Below are 19,875 nucleotides of genomic sequence, written 5' to 3' on the forward strand. Positions count from 1 at the left end.
GAAGGGAAGGGTATAATGGCTATAGCCTATAAAGACCCTAAAACACTTTGAGAAGAATCTTAAACTGCAGTTTTCAACTTCACCCTTACTGTAACGGCAACCAGCACCTTGTCCTTACAGAGCTGTTTTGTTAATATTTGGTGGTCGTCAGGTGTCTTAATCTGAGGTGCAGGACAATTGAAGTTAATCTTGAACCCAAATGAAGAATTAATGCTTAATGCACAACAATCTGAATTTATTTAAAAATTAGCATCATGTCCCTTCTGAAAAATCCCATAAACTATGAAGGATCCACCATTGCTCATACCACCCCCAGATCAGAGTGAGGCACAACCTGTCCAGGGATACCAGTCGCCAAGGAGCTCCCTCCCCATGTGGGCTGAGGGAGAGTAAAATTAGTAGTATCTGATGGTGGAGCGACCTCTAGGCGCTAGACACTTCTTTTCCTGTGCAGGGCCATGGGTACCATCAGCACTAGGGATAGATGAGAGGTAGAGTCAGGGCTTCCCTTGAACAGACAAGATTTGGGGGACCCTGAGGCACTAGTCCCCATCCAGCCTTACATGAGGGGAAACAGAAAAAGCGCCACCAGCTGGGAAGTAGACCAGCCCAGGAGCTAGGCAGAATTCAGTAGCCATACTCTTCCAATAAGAGATGCCCACCTCACTCCTGGACCATTATAGCACTTTGGATGCTGGTGTTGTCATCACTGTGCCTTCAGTTTAGACTCTGAACAATATTTTCTATTTGCTGGCTGGCTGTTTGCTCCCACCTCTTCTTCCCTACTGCTCCTCTGCTGTCTTTGTCTTTCAAGCTCTTCACCAGCTTTTCTTGTCTCTCTTCTCTACACATCCAATGTTCCTTTTCTCTTCCTTTCTTTTCCACTGTTGCTCTTGCTAACACATCCTCCTCCCACTTTCCCCAGTTATTCTATCTCCGATTCGAAAATTCATTTAAAAAACATGCCACAAAAGCCAGAAAGAAAATCATGGAACTAGCATAACTTTTGCCAACCGTCATTCTGGCCATATGTCTCAACCATTTGTCCTTCCCTTTGTCTTCACTAGTTAAATTGTAAGATCTTAGTCCCTTCCCCTATCCCTTACTGTGTGATTGTTCTAGGCACTGTACAGTCATCTTGGTTTGGTGCCTCTTGTGCTGCCATAATACAGATAATTAGGAAATAACTTTATTTTTTTTATTGATAGGCTTTCTTTACCTTCTATAGGTCTTTTTTTTTAAAAAGAATTTCTGTAGATCGCTATCAAATTGTATGGGACTTTCCATAAGAATGTAGCTAATGTCACTTTGTTATAAAATAGCTTAAAGGTTTTATCTTTACAAACAGTGGAGGGAATAACATTCTGTAAAATAAAATATTTATGGGAAAAACTACATCAATTTTTGAGTACAGTCCCATGAGTGAAGTATAGTTAGGCCATAATTTGCATTCTCATAGCTGTTAGAGCAAAGCAGAGAAACTAGGACCTTCAGATTTTATTTGAAGACCTGCTAATAACTCTGAGATATTGGGCAAATCACTTAATTTCTCTGCCTTAGTTTGCTTTACATAAAGAAATACCAAAGGAGTATTCTGGAACTAAATTCATGATCGTGGAGAGCTCTGAGGCTGTCAAATGAAAAGTTTAAGTGTATTTTTATTATGCCTTGTTGTATGCTCTAATTTTGGCAAAGGCCATATGTTGATAGGCATTGAATCATGGTTACTTAGGTAAAAATCAGATTTTAAGAAAAAGCTGAAATAAAAGCTGTTTGGCAAACTAGATAGCAAATTTCTTCAGATGACAGCTCAGAAACTACAGGCTTGTTCAATAAGCTACATTTTCTTCTTTGGTCATACCTGTATGAATGTTTGGCTCCTAAATGAGACAGGAACGGTTGCATCCGTGTGTGTTGCTGTCACTGTTCATGCTTTGCACTCTCCTGTATTGGATTGTGAGGTCAGCCATTTTTTTTATTGCTAGACTCGCTGCTGGCATTTACGTTGCCCATTTATAGTACAAAGTAAATGGAGCTGTCTGTCCTCTGGTATTCCCATACATAGTGACTGATCTCACTGCAGACTCAGCCGTCCCATGCTTTCTAGTGAACAGGAGGTGCTTTCCATAAAAAGGATTGTCAGGGAATCTGATTTATTCTTTTAGTTTAGATTTTTTTAATGCAATCAGTTGGTTCTTGTGTTAACTTCCTAATTGTATCCTGTATTTCAAGGAAACAAAATTGATATTGCAGCCCTGGTATAGTAACTCTACTGGGGATGAGAACTTTTAAATCTCCTATTAAAATATGTTGGTATGTTATCAGAATTGCTTGCCATCTACATGCACTTGTGGTACATTGGTCTGCTGGTTTTGAAGTGGTGTGTCCAATAGATTTGATGTTGACGTTGCCGATAATACAATAAGTATTCCCTGAAATCTTACTGTAGATCCTTTGTAATAAGTTAATTCACAAAACCAAATTACTTTTCAGAAGTCTATAAAAAATTGAACTGTCTTTAAACTCTTCCTGTTCTGTTCTTAGTGATCAAAACACTTAATTTTACCATGACTCTAGGTTTGACTCTGAAGACCTTTCCTTTACAAAGTTTGAGGAATAAGTTCTAGTTTGAGTGTCCAGTCATCTTATATGGCTAAATGTCTGAGCTATGTCCTTCTTTTGACTCTTAAAATAAATTTAAAAGAAATAGTGGTGCTATGTAATTTACTTTTATATACTGATTAGAGAAACTATATATAATATATATTTATATTTTTAAATATTGCTAACTTCATTTCTAATAATTTTGACTGAAGGCCTAAGAACAAATGCCTTACTTTGTAACCACTGGTGCATCAGATTTTTCTGATGGGTTACTTAGGGAAGAGAACTAATCTAAGTTCAGCTCTGTAACTGTTTGATCTACTAAATGAATGGTAATCAGGCCAAGCACTGGGGATGGGGTATTGTAAGGAAAAATATTATTGTTACCTTTTGAGATACAAACTACATACACACTTACAAAATTAGAGTCTTTTATATATGATGCTGCTTCTGTTGGCTCCCGGAAGCCCTATTGTTAATTATTTAATAAAACTTCAGTTTGCTTTTGCAATTTTAGAATTACATACAGGAAATTTATAGTCCTTTAAAGGGACACTAATCTTGAAATCACTTTTTTTTTTTTTTTAAAAATGTAAAGTAACAGCTTCAGGTACTATGCCAGTCTGAGTCCCTCTACCAACTCGTGGTTTTACAAGTGTACTTATTTTCTTTTAAAATGTTTCCCCCTTTTTACTGTATAAAAGATCCATGCAGACAGGGAGACTGACAGTATACAGGAGACAGAGTGAAACTGACTATGCACAAAGTAAAATCAAAGGAGGAAAAAACCAGACACAATATTTTTTGCTAATCTTTTGTGTATAGTAACTTTGCTGGTACAAGAGTAGCTAAAAAGCCCATAAAATGTGAGACAGGGTTTGAGTAGCCACATTTAATCTAAAACTATAAATGTCAGCTAATCTATAGTTCACATACAAGGGTCTGCTACTGCCAACAGGTTCTGAACCTTACCTCATGATCTATGCACCTGTACATGTTCCTGGCAAAATCCTCTTGTAATCTGCTGCCTGTAGAGATGGGCATGACTAAAAGGATAGCTCAAATACTCCCAAACTTTGGATGAGTTAAAAGCATAGATTTGAAGCTTGTGCTTGGAGTCCATCATTAATTCTTTCCTCACAGGTATAATATAGTACAAGAAAAAAGGCCTTTGGAAAGGGAAGGGCAGGGAGGCTGTTTTTAAAGTGTGGTTATGGCTAGCAAAGTGACTCTGAGAGTGATACTTTTGTGAGTTGTATTATCAAATTGCTTAAAATAATAATTTTTTTGTTCTTTTTTGCAAGTCTAAACAAAGTTTTGGGGTTTTTTGGGCCAGAATTGACGAGAAGATCAGTTTATTATCTGAAAATCAAGCTGTGGGGTTTTTTCTGCTTTGCTTGCCAATGAAAAATATTTGGATTCAGAACAGGGCTGATATGTTATGTGCATGTGAAACAGAATAACAATGGCTCTCCCTCTTCCTAAAAAGAAACAATAACTTGGAATAAAAACTTGGAGCCTTATCCTACCTTTAACTCAGGCTGCATTTCCTTTGAATTAAAAGGGAGTTTTGTAATTTTGTGCCCCTGTCTGATTGAGGAAGAGTCAGTAATTTGCATATGGGGAGATCTAGTGGGAAACTTACTACTCTGGCATATGACACACTCTGTATCAGTGACTGGAGATCTCCAAGCCAGGTGTGGTGATGGAATATGCAAATAGTCTCTATTGTAGGATCTCGTTTGGCCTCATTTCTACAGTGATGCCACTGATATTTACTGGACTTTTGTGTATACCTTCTAAATTGGAGGGTGCAGCTGAAATACTTCTATGGAGCTGTACAGCTAAACTTGCCAAACTTGTCCTTGGCTGGAAAGATTATTCAAGGGGCAACAGAATAGAGTTCATAATCAATAGGCCAAAACTGCTAACTCTCAGTAAAATAGAAGTTACTCAACCAAGATCAAATACACCAGTCGAAGAAGATTGGAATGTCAGAAACACAAAACTAAGGAAGTAAGTGGAAGAGATATTTAATCTGAAATTCTCTTCCATGTTCTCATATATACCTGGGAGCACAGGTCTGCTTTTATTTTTTCTGAGTTAGTATGTGCACTTCTAACCTAATAAACACACTGAGATTGCCAAGTATCAATTTAGAGGTTAGGATAGGAATTCTTCAATAGCATCTCTGTTACAAGGAGAGGGTAAGAATAATAGGAGAAAATTCATGAAATGTTACTTGTAGACTGACATAATGTTTTCTTCCAGATTATAAAAGCACTTAAGGGACTTCAGGATTTGGATATTTCACTGGACATTCTAGTGGTAAGTGAGAAATTGTGTGCTGAAAGCCTTCATCTATGAAGTTATCTGTGGCATCTTCAGTGATTTGTGACCATAGAAGCCAGGAAAGTTACTGCACCTTGCAATCCTGAATCCTAATCCCAAATCATTTTTAATATAAAAAGTTATATGGGACCATGGAGTCTTTTCCCAAAAACCACCCAGAGGCACTTTGCCTTGTCTAGCAAATATGGCAGCATGGCATATAGTGACAATATTAGGCTCTTCTACTGAGTATCCAGAGAACAGAATCCCGGGCTGGTTGGGTTTTCCTCCAAGTGCAGTGGCCTCTGTGCCAATATGATGGAGTAGGTTTGTGTGCTCACACAATTATATTTTATATTTACATGTGCTGGTGCTTTGATTCTGTACCTAAGATGAAACAAACATGACCACTTCATATTTTTAGATCCGTGATTATTCTTCCATTCCTCCAAGGAACACAAAATCCCTTTTTAATTGTGATTCTGCAGTTAGAACAAGCATCCTAGTAGTCACAGGTTAATGATGCTCTTGGTTCTGCTAGTATTTTATTTTTCACACCATCTCACATCCTATCAGATTTTCTGTGATAAGGAGTGTCAGTACATATATGGGAGACTTCCAAGGTATGCCTTTGCGTTATAGGGCATAGTTTAGGTATTTAGGTGGTGGCATTTTTCTTCCTTGCAGTCACTAGTAAACCAGTTCTCCGTCTTGGTGTCGGAGTTCTGCATATCAAGGTCCTAACCACCTGTGGACTGTGAAGATTCCCTGATATTTTTCACGAAAGGAAATGTATTCTCTTAGGTATCCTGTCCAATTTCCAAATCTCCTCATGGCATCTTGCATGCCTAAATTCAGTTCTATGTGGATATAGTATTCTTCACTTTGTCTCATACCTGTGTGCAGTGTTGCTGCACTTCAGTACTGGATAAAGTAATCCCCTTCACGTAGTGATTAGATAATTTAAAATCAGAAAGCACTGTGGGATACTTATTTAACTGAAGTTCTCTGACATTGTTCATAATAATGTGACAGGCCATTTGGGATCCTTTAAGTGAAGTGGAAAAAGAGGGTGATAGTTACAATTAAGGATTCTATATAATTTTATTGTACTGTTATATCCTGAGATGTTTCAAACATTAATCCTAGGAAAAGCTAGAGCTTCTCTTGTATGAATTTCAAGCAAACTGGGAACTATCATACATGTAGGAAACATTGCTGAAAAGTATTGGATGATGTCACTGAAGCCCCTTCTGTGTTAAGTGAAATAATTTTTTTGAACAGCCAGATGGACAGCTGGTTGTGCAGGAAAAGCACATATAACTCTTATTTGCAGATGTCACAGGAATATCTTGTCACTTTAGCTGGAGAGAACTTTAAGAGGTAACTGTCAACTTAGTGTAGGACTTACTATGGTTGCTGGAGGGGCCTCAATGAGATTGATCAGGGCAAACCCCAAAGAATGGGGCAGCCAATCCCCCAAATTGGTGATTTATTCTAACAATTAGATTCACCAAGCCAGCAACAAAACAGCTTCTGCAATACCTTATGGGTTACCCAGAAGCCAAAATACAGCTCCTCTAAAGCAATCCAACCATAGGCTCCCACCCAGACAGCCAAGTTGAATATGGTAATTAGTTGCCTTGATGAGCATAAGGCAATTAATCATTCAAAGATCCACAGGTAGTTTACTACAAACTTCAGAGAGAAATAAAGATATTATTACACCACACATTTCATCTAATTGCTAATATTCCTTTTGGTCTCTGAATCAATAGAATATAGTAACATACAGGAGTAGAAGTGTATCATCTACCAGCTAATGAAATCACATTGTGATGCTTCTAACAGATATAGGTAAACACAGACAAATACAATAAGTAATTACTTCTAATTATCTTACAAAAAAGACTTATGTTTCAAAGGATTTAGTCTACTTACATGGCTTTGATAACAATCTACAAGAAATGGCCCTGTTTGCCATGTCAGTACTTCCCTAATATGTGCATAAAGGGTGATCTTTAGGTCACTTAGCCTGGTGGTTGTTTAACCCTTTCTGGCTCAGTGTCACAAGGACCATTTTAGTGTTTGTGTACATTTTAAAAAAGAGGGGGCTATGTAACCAAATGTAAATAGATATGCTCTCATGATGAAAATTCGCCTGCAATGTTGTGTGGCCACAACCACAGGCTCTTCAGGACAAGGACAGTTTGTGTGGTGCCTAACACAGTGGTGTCCTGATCTATGGCTGGGGCCCCAAAGCACGACTGCAATATGAATAATAATTGTACTGAGTCCCAGAAAATGAACCTGAACAGTCTAGTTTCAAGGGCCAGTCTACCTGGGCAAAAAAGTGTAGGTTTTTTCAATTGAAATAGTTCAAATAGTTTAATTCTAGTAAAACTTCACACATACCTTAATGCCTGTGTGGATAAAGTCTGGCTACAACACAACCAGTTCAAATGATCTTAAAGGTGTTAAATTCTGTCTACGTCAGTATTAATAGCGGGGTGTCAATCAATCTAACCCAATCCTATTGAGAGAGATGCTTTTTGTGCCTGTGTAGACAGGGCTGACAAAAATGTTCAAGGTGAGTGAACTGCTAGAATTAGACCACTAAAGGATAAGAAGTAACTTAATTTCTCTGCTGAAGTTTCATAAAACTTAAATATAGAAAGATACTCATATTACAAATACTCAGTATTTTGGGTTATAAACGTGTGGTTTTGCTTTGGCTCCCTTGGAATATTTGTTTCTGGTACAAAAATGATCTTTATGATCTGAGTGATCTGTCAAAGGATTTTTCCAATTACTAACTTATTGTTGTGTGAATTTAATTAGTTAGTAGAAAAAGTATATTTGGGATGTTGGTCATGTGTTTCTGTCCTCCTTGCACTGTCTCCAATAGGAAACTGGAGTAGGAAAAACAGTTAACAGTTTTAGGAAACATGCCACTGCTGGAAATATAGCTAAATCTCTGGTAAACCACTGGAAAAAACTTATTCCGCCAGAAAATGAAAGGTAGGTGTGAGTCTAATTTTAATTTTGAGATAAATTGTTGTCCAATATAATATTTTTATCTGTTCAGACTGTTTTTTTAATATAATGAAATTAGCATGATAAGATAAGACAGATAGGAGAAGTTCATATTTGGAAATAGACTAGATGGAATGGAAGATTAGTTTGTGAATGCTATTTGGTAAAATATTGCCAAAACTTTCAACAGTATTGTTTGCAAATAATTATTTGACCAATTGTAGACAAACAGCCAGTCCTTAGCCCGTCCTCAGCCCATGGATTTGATGAAGGCTGGACTAATCCAGCGAATGGGTATCATTGTCTAATTCTTTAGGGAAGTGGCAAGTACAGATCGGGAAGGGAGCTAATGTGGTGGTACTTGGTTAAATGTTGTTCCTTCCTCATCACACCTCCAGTCATTTGATTTCCTTTCCCTGACCATGCTACTTCCAAGAGAGGAAGAGGAGGAACCTCACAACTTCAAGCTTATTAACGTACATGAAATATTCCTCAAGAAGAACAAAAAAGTAGAGCATGTGTGAAGCATCTCAAGTTAACTCCAAGTTAATGTATTTGAGGGCCATTCCTGATACTTGCTGGTTCTGACTTCAGTGGCATTTACTATAAACTGTGTTCTGAGTACTGTGGCATTGTAATGTACCATGGCTTAGTTATATGAGGTTCCTATATAATTCTCCCTCTTTGTCTGACTTTTGATTCCCACTTGCATACAGAGCAAATGCATCAGAACGGCCATACTGGGTTAGACTTATGGTCCATCTCGCCCAGTATCCTGTCTTGCAACAATGGCCAGTGTCGATGATGCAAAGGGAATGAACAGAACAGGGCTATTATTGAGTGATCCATCCCCTGTGGTCCTATCCCAGCATCTAGCAGGGACACCCAGTATATGGGGTTGCATCCCTGACCATCTTGGCTAATAGACACTGATGGACCTATCCTCCTTGAACTTACCTAGTTCTTTGTTGTGAAGGCCAAAACTGGATTCAGCATCTCCTGGCAACAAGTTCCACAAGTTGACTGTGTTGTGTTAATTAGTACTTTTTTTGTTTTAAACCTGCTGCCTATTAATTTCATTGGGTGCCCCCGGTTCTTGTGTTTACAGCTTCACCTAACACTTCCTTATTCACTTACTCCACACCAGTCATGATTTTATAGATCTCTATTTTATCCCCCCCCTTAGTGGTCTCCCAAGCTGAAATAGTCTTTTTTTAATTTCTCCTCATATGGAAGCTGTTCTATACCTCCTTTTTCCAAAGGCTCCCCAGTTCCTAATAAACCCCAAACCCTGCTCTCTACACCATTGTCTCATTCACACATTGAGACCCTGTAGCTCTGATTGCACATGGAATTGGAAACATTTCAGAGAATGCTACTATGGAGGTCCTTGACTTTAATCTCTTACCTAGCAGCCTAAATTTGGCCTCCAGGACCTCTCCTACCTTTTCCTATGTCACTGTACCTACATGTACCACGACCACCGGCCACTCCCCAGCACTACTCATATGTAGGGCCCTACCAAATTCACAGCCATGAAAAATATGTCAGACTGTGAAATCTGGTCTCCCTTGTGAAACCTGGCTATTGGGGGGTAGGTCACAGTATTGCCCACATCACCCACCTGTAAGGCTCACCCTGCCCCTCCCTCAAAAAGTGACAAGCTCTGTCGCCATAGCACTCTCACTTCTGCGCTGCTGTTGCCTTCAGAGCTGGACAGCCAGAGAGTGGTGGCTGCTGGCCAGGCACCCAGCTCTGAAGGCAGCACCACTGCCAGTAGCAATGCAGAAGTGAGGGTGTCATGGTGTGGGAGAGTGGTCACTTTTTTGGGGGAAGGGAAGGGGCCAGCCTTACAGCTGGGCTGCATGGGGCGCTGTGCCTCCCCGCCCCCCCAGCCAGTCCAAGGCCCCTTTAACCTCCAAGCGCTCAGGAGGGGCAGGACTGAGGGTGCCCCAGGGCTGAGTCAGACCCACCTCTGGCAGTGGCGCAGAAGTAAGGGTGGCAATACCACACCATGCTACTCAGACATCTTGGGAGATCTGCAGCCTTTGCACCTGGCAGGCAATTCACCATGTGCTTCTCCTAGTCATCACAAACACAGCTATCTGTATTCCTTACGCTCAAATCTCCCCATTACTATTCCCTGTCTCTTCCTAATATCTGGGATTCCCTCCTCTGGAGAAATAGCCTCAGTGAAAGGCCTGACATCCGAGCATCCCAACTATGGGATCATTTCCCTCTATTCCAGTTTGATGTTTTCCTTTCCTGAGACTTTCATCTGCCTCAACAGCACAGAGGCTATCAGATTGGGAGTGGGACCACACTTTGTCCCCACTCTACAGTGTCACCACAAGTCTCATCGATGTACCTCTTGGTCTCCCTTAGCTCTTCCAGTTCAGCCACTCTGGTCTCAAGCCCTTACTCTCCAAAGAACTTATGTCTCTCTGAGAGACACTGAATGCACACACGTGCTACCTGCTCATGCTGCGTTCAGTGCAATAAACTAGATAGCCCCCATTCTGCTGCTGAGCTTCTACCTGCACTCTTTTTACTCCTGCAGCTTTTTGGGGGGGTTGGGAGGAGGCTGGGTAGGATGTCGATTGGCCTAAATTTAGAGCAGTGGTCTCCAACCTTTTTACGTCCAAGATCACTTTTTTTAAATTTAAGGGCAACCAAGGATCTACCCTGCCCTTGCCCCTTCCCCAAAGCCCCACCTCCTCACTCCATTTCCCCTTCCTCTTTCCATCACTCTCTCCTACACCCTCACTTTACCAGGCTGGTGCAGGGAGTTGGGGTTCAGGAGGGGGTGCAGGCTCTGGGCTGGAGCTGAGGGGTTCGCAGGGTGGGAGGGGGCTCTGGGCTGAGCCTGGGGCAGGGGGTTGGGGATGCAGGAGGAGGCACAGGGTGCTGGCTCTGGGAGGTGGGGTGCAGGAGGGGGTTTGGGGTGCAGGAAGGGGTATGGGTGCTGGCTCTGAGAGGGGGCTCAGGGCTGGTTTGGGATGCAGGAGGGGGTTCAGGGTGTGGCCTCCAGCAGTAAGCACTTACCGCTGGCGGCTCCCAATTGGTGGTGCAGTGTGGCTGCTGAGGTAGGCTCCCTGCCTACCCCGGCCCCATGCTGCTCCCGGAAGGGGCCAACGTGCCCCTGCGGCTCCTGGGGGGTGGGGGCTCCATGTGCTGCCCCTCTCTGTAAGCACTGCCCCCACAGCTCCCGTTGGACGCAGCTCCCCGTTCCCGGCCAATGGGAGCTGCGGGGTCGGTACTTGCACACAGGAGCAGTGTGCTTCCAGGAGCAGCATGGGGCCAGCGCAGACAGTGAGCCTGTCTTAGCAGCAGCCCTGCTGTGCTAAGACAGATCACAATCGACTGGCAGATCCTCTAGGATCAACCAGTTGATCGAAATTGACCGGTTGGTGACCACTGATTTGGATAATGTTTGGTGTATCTGGGTGTCACTCTCCCTCACAAAACTGTTTGCTGCTCTTGTTCACTAGCTCCTATGGTTTCTTAAGAGCTGCCTTTTTAAACCCTTGGTTTCCCTGAGTAGCCCTGCCCCCTGGTTAATGGTTAGTGGAGCCTAAAGGGATAGGGGATCAAAGCCTCATTAAGAAGCTCTCAGCCTTTCCTAACAGGCCTCTAGGCTCAGCACATGGGCCTGCCCCCCTGTTCGCCCCCCCCAACCAACCATATATATTAAAAAAATACATGTTACAGTCAAGCCGCAAGCACACAACAGACAACTCACCCCAAGGGTCACGTCACTCCTCCTTCACCTGGAGAGCTCCCTTGCAAAATTCGTGTTTGCTGCTCCTGCTCACTAGCTCCACTGAATAGACATAATCTCCGTCTCCTTGATACAGCCACTGCTGCCCTCATCAGGCCAGATGTTTTTTCGTCCCTTTACAGTTCCTTACCTGATATTTTTGGGACAGAGAGAAGCTGATAGCTTGAGAGCTGAAGGTCCCAGTGGATTTGAGGTTAGGTAGGTCAGGTAGGGTGGGAGAGGTATTCTGTAGTTTGTTAGTGGTTTGTTTTTGCTGTGGAAAAATCCATGGTACATTATTAGTTGAACTGTAAGTTTTACATCTTAAATTTCTATTGAATGTTTTTTTAATATCACTAAACTGCCCAGAATCTGGGGTGAATTCAGTGTATATTGAAATAGGTAATAAATACTTGGCTGCTGTTCCTCTCTGGAAGGAAGCATGCTGGGGAAACGATTGTGTGGCTTGCTTATTCTCACTTTCTGGTGGCAGCAGTTGCTAGTTGGTTGGACCCATATTCTGCTTCACTGGGACCCTGTGCTAATGTGGAAGAGTTATACAGCACTAGGATTTCTGGTACGTTTAACAAAGCATGCTGTTAAGGGATATCTGCTGCCGTGGGAACAAGCAGAGGTGCTGCATCTGGCCATCTGCTGATAGCTGCTGCTCCTGGCATGCCAATCTGTAGGGGCTGAGAGATTGTGGGGTGCCTTCAGATAGGATTTACTCTAGCTGCTGAAGTGGCAAATAAAAGGAAGAAAAGCCTGATGTATCAAAGGTACTTAATAGATTGAAGGAAATATTTCATATCAAACACCTGACCCTGTAGGCCCTGACACTAAAATGTGTTTGTACTCCTTTTCCAACAACCGTGCAGTTGTAAGCGCTAGTGTAGACACTGCTCAGACTGCTTTCATGCAGTCCTGTCTATATCGGTTGCCCCACTAATGGAAAACAGGTGTGCACAGTTTTCTAAAGTTGCATTTACTAAACTCTAAAGACACACACACACACACACCATTTTTCACACTTGTATTTTCTCAGAAGTCCCTTTTTTAGGAGCACTACCTGGATTTTGAAATTGAACTTGGCTGCTTTGTCAGTACTGGAACTAGTGTTTTTGCTTCAAGGGACGTCAAGTGTTTCAAGTCCAACACTTGGATTTGTGAAAATTTTACATGGTAGAAAACCAAGTTATTAATTCTGTTGCCCTTTTTTGACCGAGCGACTAGTTAAAGTTTGGGGTCCTGGGGGATGTTCCTGCTAGAAGTAGAGATTGATGGAGTCTGGTATTTTCTTTGCAATCTTTTTTATTTAAAAGGCACGTATGAAGTCCTGTGTCTCTGAATGCAGAAAGAACCAAAAACAAAAAGAGCAGTTTCTTAATTTACAGCTCCCAAGCCTCTTTAGCCAACACCAGAGCCAAAAGTGCACACACTAGCTTTGTTCGGAGTTGTCAGTGTTTGCTTAAAGAAAAGGAGGACTTGTGGCACCTTAGAGACTAACACATTTATTTGAGCATAAGCTTTCGTGAGCTACAGCTCACTTCTTTGGAAGCAGCTTACGAAAGCTTATGCTCAAATAAATGTGTTAGTCTCTAAGGTGCCACAAGTCCTCCTTTTCTTTTTGTGGATACAGACTAACATGGCTGCTACTCTGAAACCAGTGTTTGCTTAGAGGCTCCTGCTTGGCTTTCTTGGCTAACCTCTCTCTCCCCCTCCCTGACTGCCTCACTTGTCTTTTCTCCCTTTGTGTGATCTCCCTTCTCACTCTCACACGTACCCTACCCAAAACAATACTCAGCCGAAAGCTCTGGGCACGTTCACACCCCTTTTTGTTTTAGGTGGGGGGCTTATACTTACAGTTAACCTCCTGCTGAGATTGACAGATGTGAAGTCAACTCATAACAAAGTTTCATCCAGCTCATAACAATACAAATGTCTTCATTACTTTTCTAGAAGACTTTTAAACAACTCAAACATTGAAGCATGTTGCATGTGACTTTAAAACTTTCCCTTTTACTAATAACATTGGTAAAAGGTCTGAAGGTCACTCTTGGTAACTGAGCATTAAATTGGAGTCTGTTTTGGTTCTGTCTTGTATTTCAGTGACCGCAAGGGGAAAAAACAGAACACAGACAAGAGGAACGAACAAGACAAGACAAAAACATCAATTTGTAAGGAGAATAAGCACTCTGGCAAGACAAAAACATCTGAACCAGCCTTAGAAGATTGTAAAAGATCTCCCACGTCTGATAAATGGAAGAAGGAGTATAGTTTTACAGAGAATAAGCAAAGAAATAAAGATACAGAGTCTTATAAAGGGCATGAAAGCAAAATACATAGCTCCAGTAGTTCTAAAAATACATCCCAAAGCATCAATTCTGAAAACACAAAAAGTGACTGCAAAGAAACAACCTCTGCTGCCAGCAAAAAACCTTCAGAAAAGCACCATTCTCCTAGAGCCAACAAAAAAGATCTATTTCCAACAAAAGGGTCTTGTAAGGATCTCTCCAAACGGAGAAACTCTGAGGACCCAGGAAAATTAAAACAAACACTTAGTATGGAAAGCAAACCAAAGTTGCCCAGTGATGAGGACTTTGAGCCCCCTGTTATGTCTTTTGAATCCTATCTTAATTATGATCAATTTTCAAGTAAAAGAAAGAGGAAGACTTGCGCTACAAGTGAACAGTCAAAAAACGTCAAGGGCTGCGAACAGAAAAGCTGCTCGTTATCGCAGAAAAATTCCATATCCCCTCTCATGAAAGAGAGCGAGGAAGAACCACCCAAATCAGAAGATGATCAGTCAGAAAGTGCCACTAAAAAGGTAAACTATTTAGTCAAGCTAACATGAAATAAAGTGCTAATTTAATAGTTAATATATTAACAAATTTATTTTGCAGTTTAATTCCATGTGTTTTAACTCAAACCTTAGATTGTGTGGCTTTGACATATCAGCCACACACCGAAGTGGTTACTAATAATTGGGAATCATTTTTGACCCAGAGAAATAGGACTGTAGTTTGTTTCTTGGATCAAATAATGAGTAAAAGTTTAAATGTTTAAGATTGCAAAGTCAAGTGCCAAAAAAATAAAACTGCAGATTTGAGATTACCCTTGAAACCTTAATTGTGCCTCCTTGTGCATATGGATTATGATCGTCTTTAATGATGAGATTACACTGTTCTTCCACAGGACTCTGCCTTATTTAGGCCCTGACTCAGGAAAGTGTTGTTGATGAAATCCCTTAAACATGTGCTTAATTTTAAGAACTTGAAGTCCCTTTGGATTCCATAGGATTGAAACACACGGTTGAAGTGCTTTTCTGAGTAGGGATGCGCTTAGTGTTTCCTTGAATCAGGGCCTTATGGACAGGATAGTTGGTTAAGTAATGAGGTAGCTGTACAGTAATTTTTCCTCAATGTGTGGTAGCTCCATACCTTACTTAATGCACAACATCAAGAACCGACACCAAATAAGTGTACAACTCCTCATGGGCTTTCTTATGGCACTCATCCTAAATATCTGATTCTCATCATTAAAACAATTTATCTTCACACCACTTGAGTGGGAGTAGAAGACTTTTAGAGATGAGGGTATGAATCTTAGGGAGACTAAGCCCAAAATTTGCAGAAAGTCTTGAGTGATAAGTTATATGCCCAATCACTGAAGATACCCAGGGCCTAACTTTTTAAAAAAGAGTATCGCCATATAACATATGCAGCTCCCATTGTCTTCACGTGCAGTAGTACGTACTTGGCACTTTAGAAAACTCAGGAGCCTGGTGCCTCAAGCTGGGCAGGAACACACAATTAGTGGCCATCTGTGAAAACTTTTGACTAATTGTCTTGCCCAGTAAAATGCAGGAAGTCCATGGCAGAGGCAGGTGTAAGGTCCCTTTCCCTGCCTCCCCAGGATAGTATTTAACTGTCCTCTAACCATACAACCATCTCTTCTCTTTTTGCAGTCCCCTCATTCACTACCCACCTTGCAACTTCTCCAATGATTTGGACCAGCATCCTATTGATGAAAGCCTCATTTACTACACCCTTGTGATTCATTTCTAAGCCCACCTTGTGCACAGATTGTAGCAAGGGACCTGTGACCTATTGGGTTTTTGTATGTAATATAGTGTTGGTGATGAGTGAATGGATAAAGTGAAAAGTAATTCATAGTTATGGTGAAGTAATGTTTAGTGTGAGAAAGCAACAAGTCCAGTTACCCTTTTGGTTTTGCTTTAATATTTGATGTATTTGAAGAATTCTTTATCTTCAGTAAGAATTAGGGATATTGTAACAGTGTTTCCTTGAATGCATGTAGGCCAAGACAGCATCACTCCAAGAGCTACTTAATACGCCACTGCCTAAATTTCTGCCAGAGATATCCTTATCTTCTCCCCCATATTCTACAGAGTTCAAAGGTAAGTAATATGCAAGACTGTTACAGATGAGACTAAAATGAGTTCAGTTAGCAAAGCAGTCCTGGTGAGTGTGGGCTGTATTGCACCCTCGCAAAGAACATGCCAGTGTTTGTTCTAGTGCAGTACTTCATCTTCTGCACTGGCTCCCACATAGGGGATCCACTAGACTCTAAAGGGAGAATGTAGCATACAGGAGCCAATTCCCCAGTTCCACCCACTTCGACAAGGCCTTCAATGCTTGTGGAATTCAAACCGTACAGAGATGGCGGGGGGGGGGGGGGGTCTTCCATGGGGTGGAAGAAGCTGTTGAGGGGAGGGAGCATGCCACATTGATCCAATGTACTTTCAGGCACACTGGCTTTTTTTTCTCAATTTATTCGTTGTTCTCTTGTGCACCTCCTAGTAGGGGAGAATCTAGCACTCTGTATTATTAACCAGGCTTGTTTGGATAAAACAAATACTGAAACTTGCAGATGTGACAACCTTATAATAACTGACAGACCTGCTACTCCTTGAATGTGGAGCATGATATGATCTGAGAACGTGCAGGTGGATGCTGTGTGGGCTTCCCTGCACAGTTCTACTGATAAACTGCATTCTGGCCTTGAAATATCCGTGCTGTTACAACTCTTGGCTTCTTTAGTTTAACTACTAATTTTACCAAACCATCATACAATTTTTTGTAAATTAGACGAATGTTTACGAGAACTAAATCACCAGAGTGTTTTGACTTGTGGTATAAGTCAGCATTTGAACTCTGGCTTCTATGGGTAAAAGGCATTTAAACTCATTGCCTCAGCTGAAACTAAATCTACACTTTTGCTCCACGTACAATGTCCATAAGTCCTGAATAGATGTAATAGAACTTTATATTGCAATAAAAACGAACTGCATGTTTTTTCTACCAGCCATGTTTTTCAATTAGCTAATTATATGCCTTTAGGAAACTAGATTGCTTTGAACATCCTTAAAGAACTGCAATATGAATCTGAGTATATAGATAAAATGCTTTTTTGAGATTTGTTTTGTTTGTAATTTCTGTAGCACCAGTTGCAGAAGTACCCCAGCAAAGCAGTGATACAAATCAATTCACAGGACGGAGATTGAACTCTAAAATGCAGGTTTACTCTGGCTCTAAAACAGTCTACCTTTCAAAGATGCTAACCCTGTATGAACAGTGCATCCGCATACTTCAAAATAACATTGATTGTAAGTACTTTAATATGGGTTTCAGCAGGCTGAGTGGCATTATAGTGCTAGGCTTTCAATAGTGTAAGACCATATTTTTTGTGATTGAAGAATTAAGTTTCTTATGAAGTTCCAACTTTACATTATGATGTATGATGCCATGGCAATAGAAACCTCATGAAACAAAAGCCAAAAAAGCCCTCTTGCTTTTTTCTGTCTAGATGCTATTAGTCTCATGTTTAATCTGAGGTAAACCTGTAATTGGTATAAATTGGGGATGAACTGTCAAGAAAATACTTGGTATGTACATTCACTCCTTGCATCTAATTGGCATGTGAGTATTCTGAGCTTTGGTGTGTGTCTGGGTGAGAAAATGCATCCAGACGAGCGGGGGGTGAGAGAGAGAGAAAATGGGTAGAGATGGTGGAATGGGTAGACAAGGATGTCTACTATGTTTCCTCAGACTGCCATTTTAATAGTCAGTACAGAACAGCTCATCTACGAGTTTAGGTTGTCCAGACTTCAGAACATATATTCTGCTGGTATATATTAAAATAATCCTATATCTTTTGTTGGGTAAGTGGTGAATCTTATTTGGGCACATATAGGTGGGATACTTAAAATATTGTTTTGCTTTGTAGCACTACATGAAGTAGGAGGAGTGCCCTTTGAAATTCTTGAGCCCGTGCTAACACGTTGTACACCAGAGCAGTTGTTTCGAATAGAGGAGTGCAATCCGGTAAAGTCTGTCTTGTTCAATGCCTTAACCTATTTCATGACTGCTTCTGCTCAAAATCGAATTAACTTTCATTAAATCAAACTACAAAGTAGAAATTGTGAATTATCACCCCCCCTCCCCCAACCCAGTGGCTAGTTCACAAACTGATCAGACCCTCTATATAGTAGGACTTTTTGTCTACAGTTGTTAGGAGTTAAACTCTGTAAAGAATATTTATTAGCATCTAGAAGTGTGGTACATGCTTTACATAATGTGTGCTTGGACAGGGTTCCTGCATCAAAACATTTGTAGTCCAAATTGACAACACACAAAGGGCTGGAAGAAGGGGTGAATATTTTTAAAAGGCAAAACATAACTTACTACAGTCACCCTCCCTGTCTTCTGCCTTGACCTTTACTTTTTAATTCTAATATGTGTAGAGTTCTATTAACTTCAATTTTATCCCCCATCACTAATTATCTTTGTCCTTGCCTACAATATTCTACTTTTTTCCTAGTGAAGTTAGCCCCTTACTGATTAAACTCCTTCATCACTCCATTGAGCAGACCATAGCCTCAAACTGTTTTACTCCCACTGGACAAATGTCCCCTCTACACCAAGGCAAAGTTAAAAAGGGCATTGGCAGTGTTAACATGAAAGGGCTCAAAACAAAACTTCAGATGAAACTCGGTACCTGTTGAGGTCCAGGGGACAAGAATGGGCTCTTAGCTTGAAGTTTAAAATTAAATTAAAACGACCACCGTTTGTTTCTGGGATAGTTTTAATATAGTTTTTATTATATTTTCATTTTCCCAGCTCCTGCTTTAACTCCTGGTTGAAGGCAGGGACTGGGGTCTGTTTATACTACTGTGACAGACCAAGCAGAAGGGGATCTGACAGATTAGGACACTGCACTAGATAGCTGCCTCTTCCCACACAGCTCCACATCGCTACAGAGACAGCTCTGGGAGCTGAGAGGAGGGGGAACTAGACTCCTACACTGACCTGTTTGAAGTGAGTTGGGGAGGTTATTAGCTGGAGAAGCCATTGGTAGTAAAAGGGAATGAGGATGCAAGCAGCCTGCTTTTATTACTCTTAGCTTGGAACCATGCAGGGAATAAAGGTTCTTTCCCTGGCTTCCTTATAGCTGTTAAGAGAATCTGTACAGTCTACTCTAATCACCCATCACTGTGATTTCTTAGTCCTACTGTCATTATCATGCCTCCTGGCTTCTTCACTGTATGTCAGGATCTGAAGTACCAGGGGAGTTACTAGTGGTGAATCAGGGAAGCCAGCATAGGACACACATTTACTTCTGCCCCTAAAATAAAAAAAGGAAGGAGACAGAACCAATTTCAAATACTCTCATGTGTTCTAGCTATTTCAATCATCTATGTATTCCCAAGAGAAAAATAGTTAAGGCTGCAGAATGAAGCACGCAGATCAGGAAATGTCAAAGCTAAATTTGCTGCAATAACCTCAACTCTGCCCTCTTCTACATATGTGTATGGTGAAAGGGCTTCAATTACATGATACTATTTCTGAACTGGATTTGTGGATACTTAGTACTCTTGGAAAATCAGACCACGCTTCTTTAGGTGCCTAGATTTAGGCACTCAAGTTTGAAAATTTTGACTAATAACAGTCTTTGTCTACAGTATAATGAAACCTAATCTAATCTTTGACCAATGGATACATTAGATGTTGCTGAATGTGGCTTGTCAGGCTTCTGAATGTTATGGCACATGGTGGGAAGAGATGTTTACTAGAGTTCCTTTGGCTTGCTCCTCAGTCTTGAAACGGAGGATAACATTTTCA

At 41.0% G+C, this 19,875-nt stretch overlaps 2 protein-coding genes across 7 annotated transcripts in view; one reads left to right on the forward strand and one right to left on the reverse strand.

The window, feature by feature from the left end:
* The window catches only part of KLHL31 (kelch like family member 31), a 29,401-nt gene extending 27,508 nt beyond the window's left edge, over window positions 1-1,893 (reverse strand). The window contains exon 1 of the mRNA XM_048845281.2: window positions 1,862-1,893. The gene's annotated coding sequence lies outside the window, so the exon portion shown is untranslated. The remainder of the gene's footprint in view (window positions 1-1,861) is intronic.
* The window catches only part of LOC125634471 (elongin-A), a 47,964-nt gene that overhangs the window by 9,150 nt on the left and 18,939 nt on the right, over window positions 1-19,875 (forward strand). For all 6 annotated transcript variants that reach the window (XR_012667578.1, XR_012667576.1, XR_012667577.1 and 3 more), the window contains exons 2-7: window positions 4,876-4,932; window positions 7,844-7,956; window positions 13,841-14,558; window positions 16,052-16,151; window positions 17,196-17,360; window positions 17,981-18,078. Coding sequence is in view for 3 of the 6 variants with exons in the window: in XM_048845279.2 (XP_048701236.2) it covers window positions 4,876-4,932; window positions 7,844-7,956; window positions 13,841-14,558; window positions 16,052-16,151; window positions 17,196-17,360; window positions 17,981-18,078 (1,251 nt within the window). In the remaining 3 variants the exon portion in view is untranslated. The remainder of the gene's footprint in view (window positions 1-4,875; window positions 4,933-7,843; window positions 7,957-13,840; window positions 14,559-16,051; window positions 16,152-17,195; window positions 17,361-17,980; window positions 18,079-19,875) is intronic.

Source organism: Caretta caretta, chromosome 3, assembly GCF_965140235.1.
Source record: "Caretta caretta isolate rCarCar2 chromosome 3, rCarCar1.hap1, whole genome shotgun sequence".
Taxonomy (NCBI): domain Eukaryota; kingdom Metazoa; phylum Chordata; order Testudines; family Cheloniidae; genus Caretta; species Caretta caretta.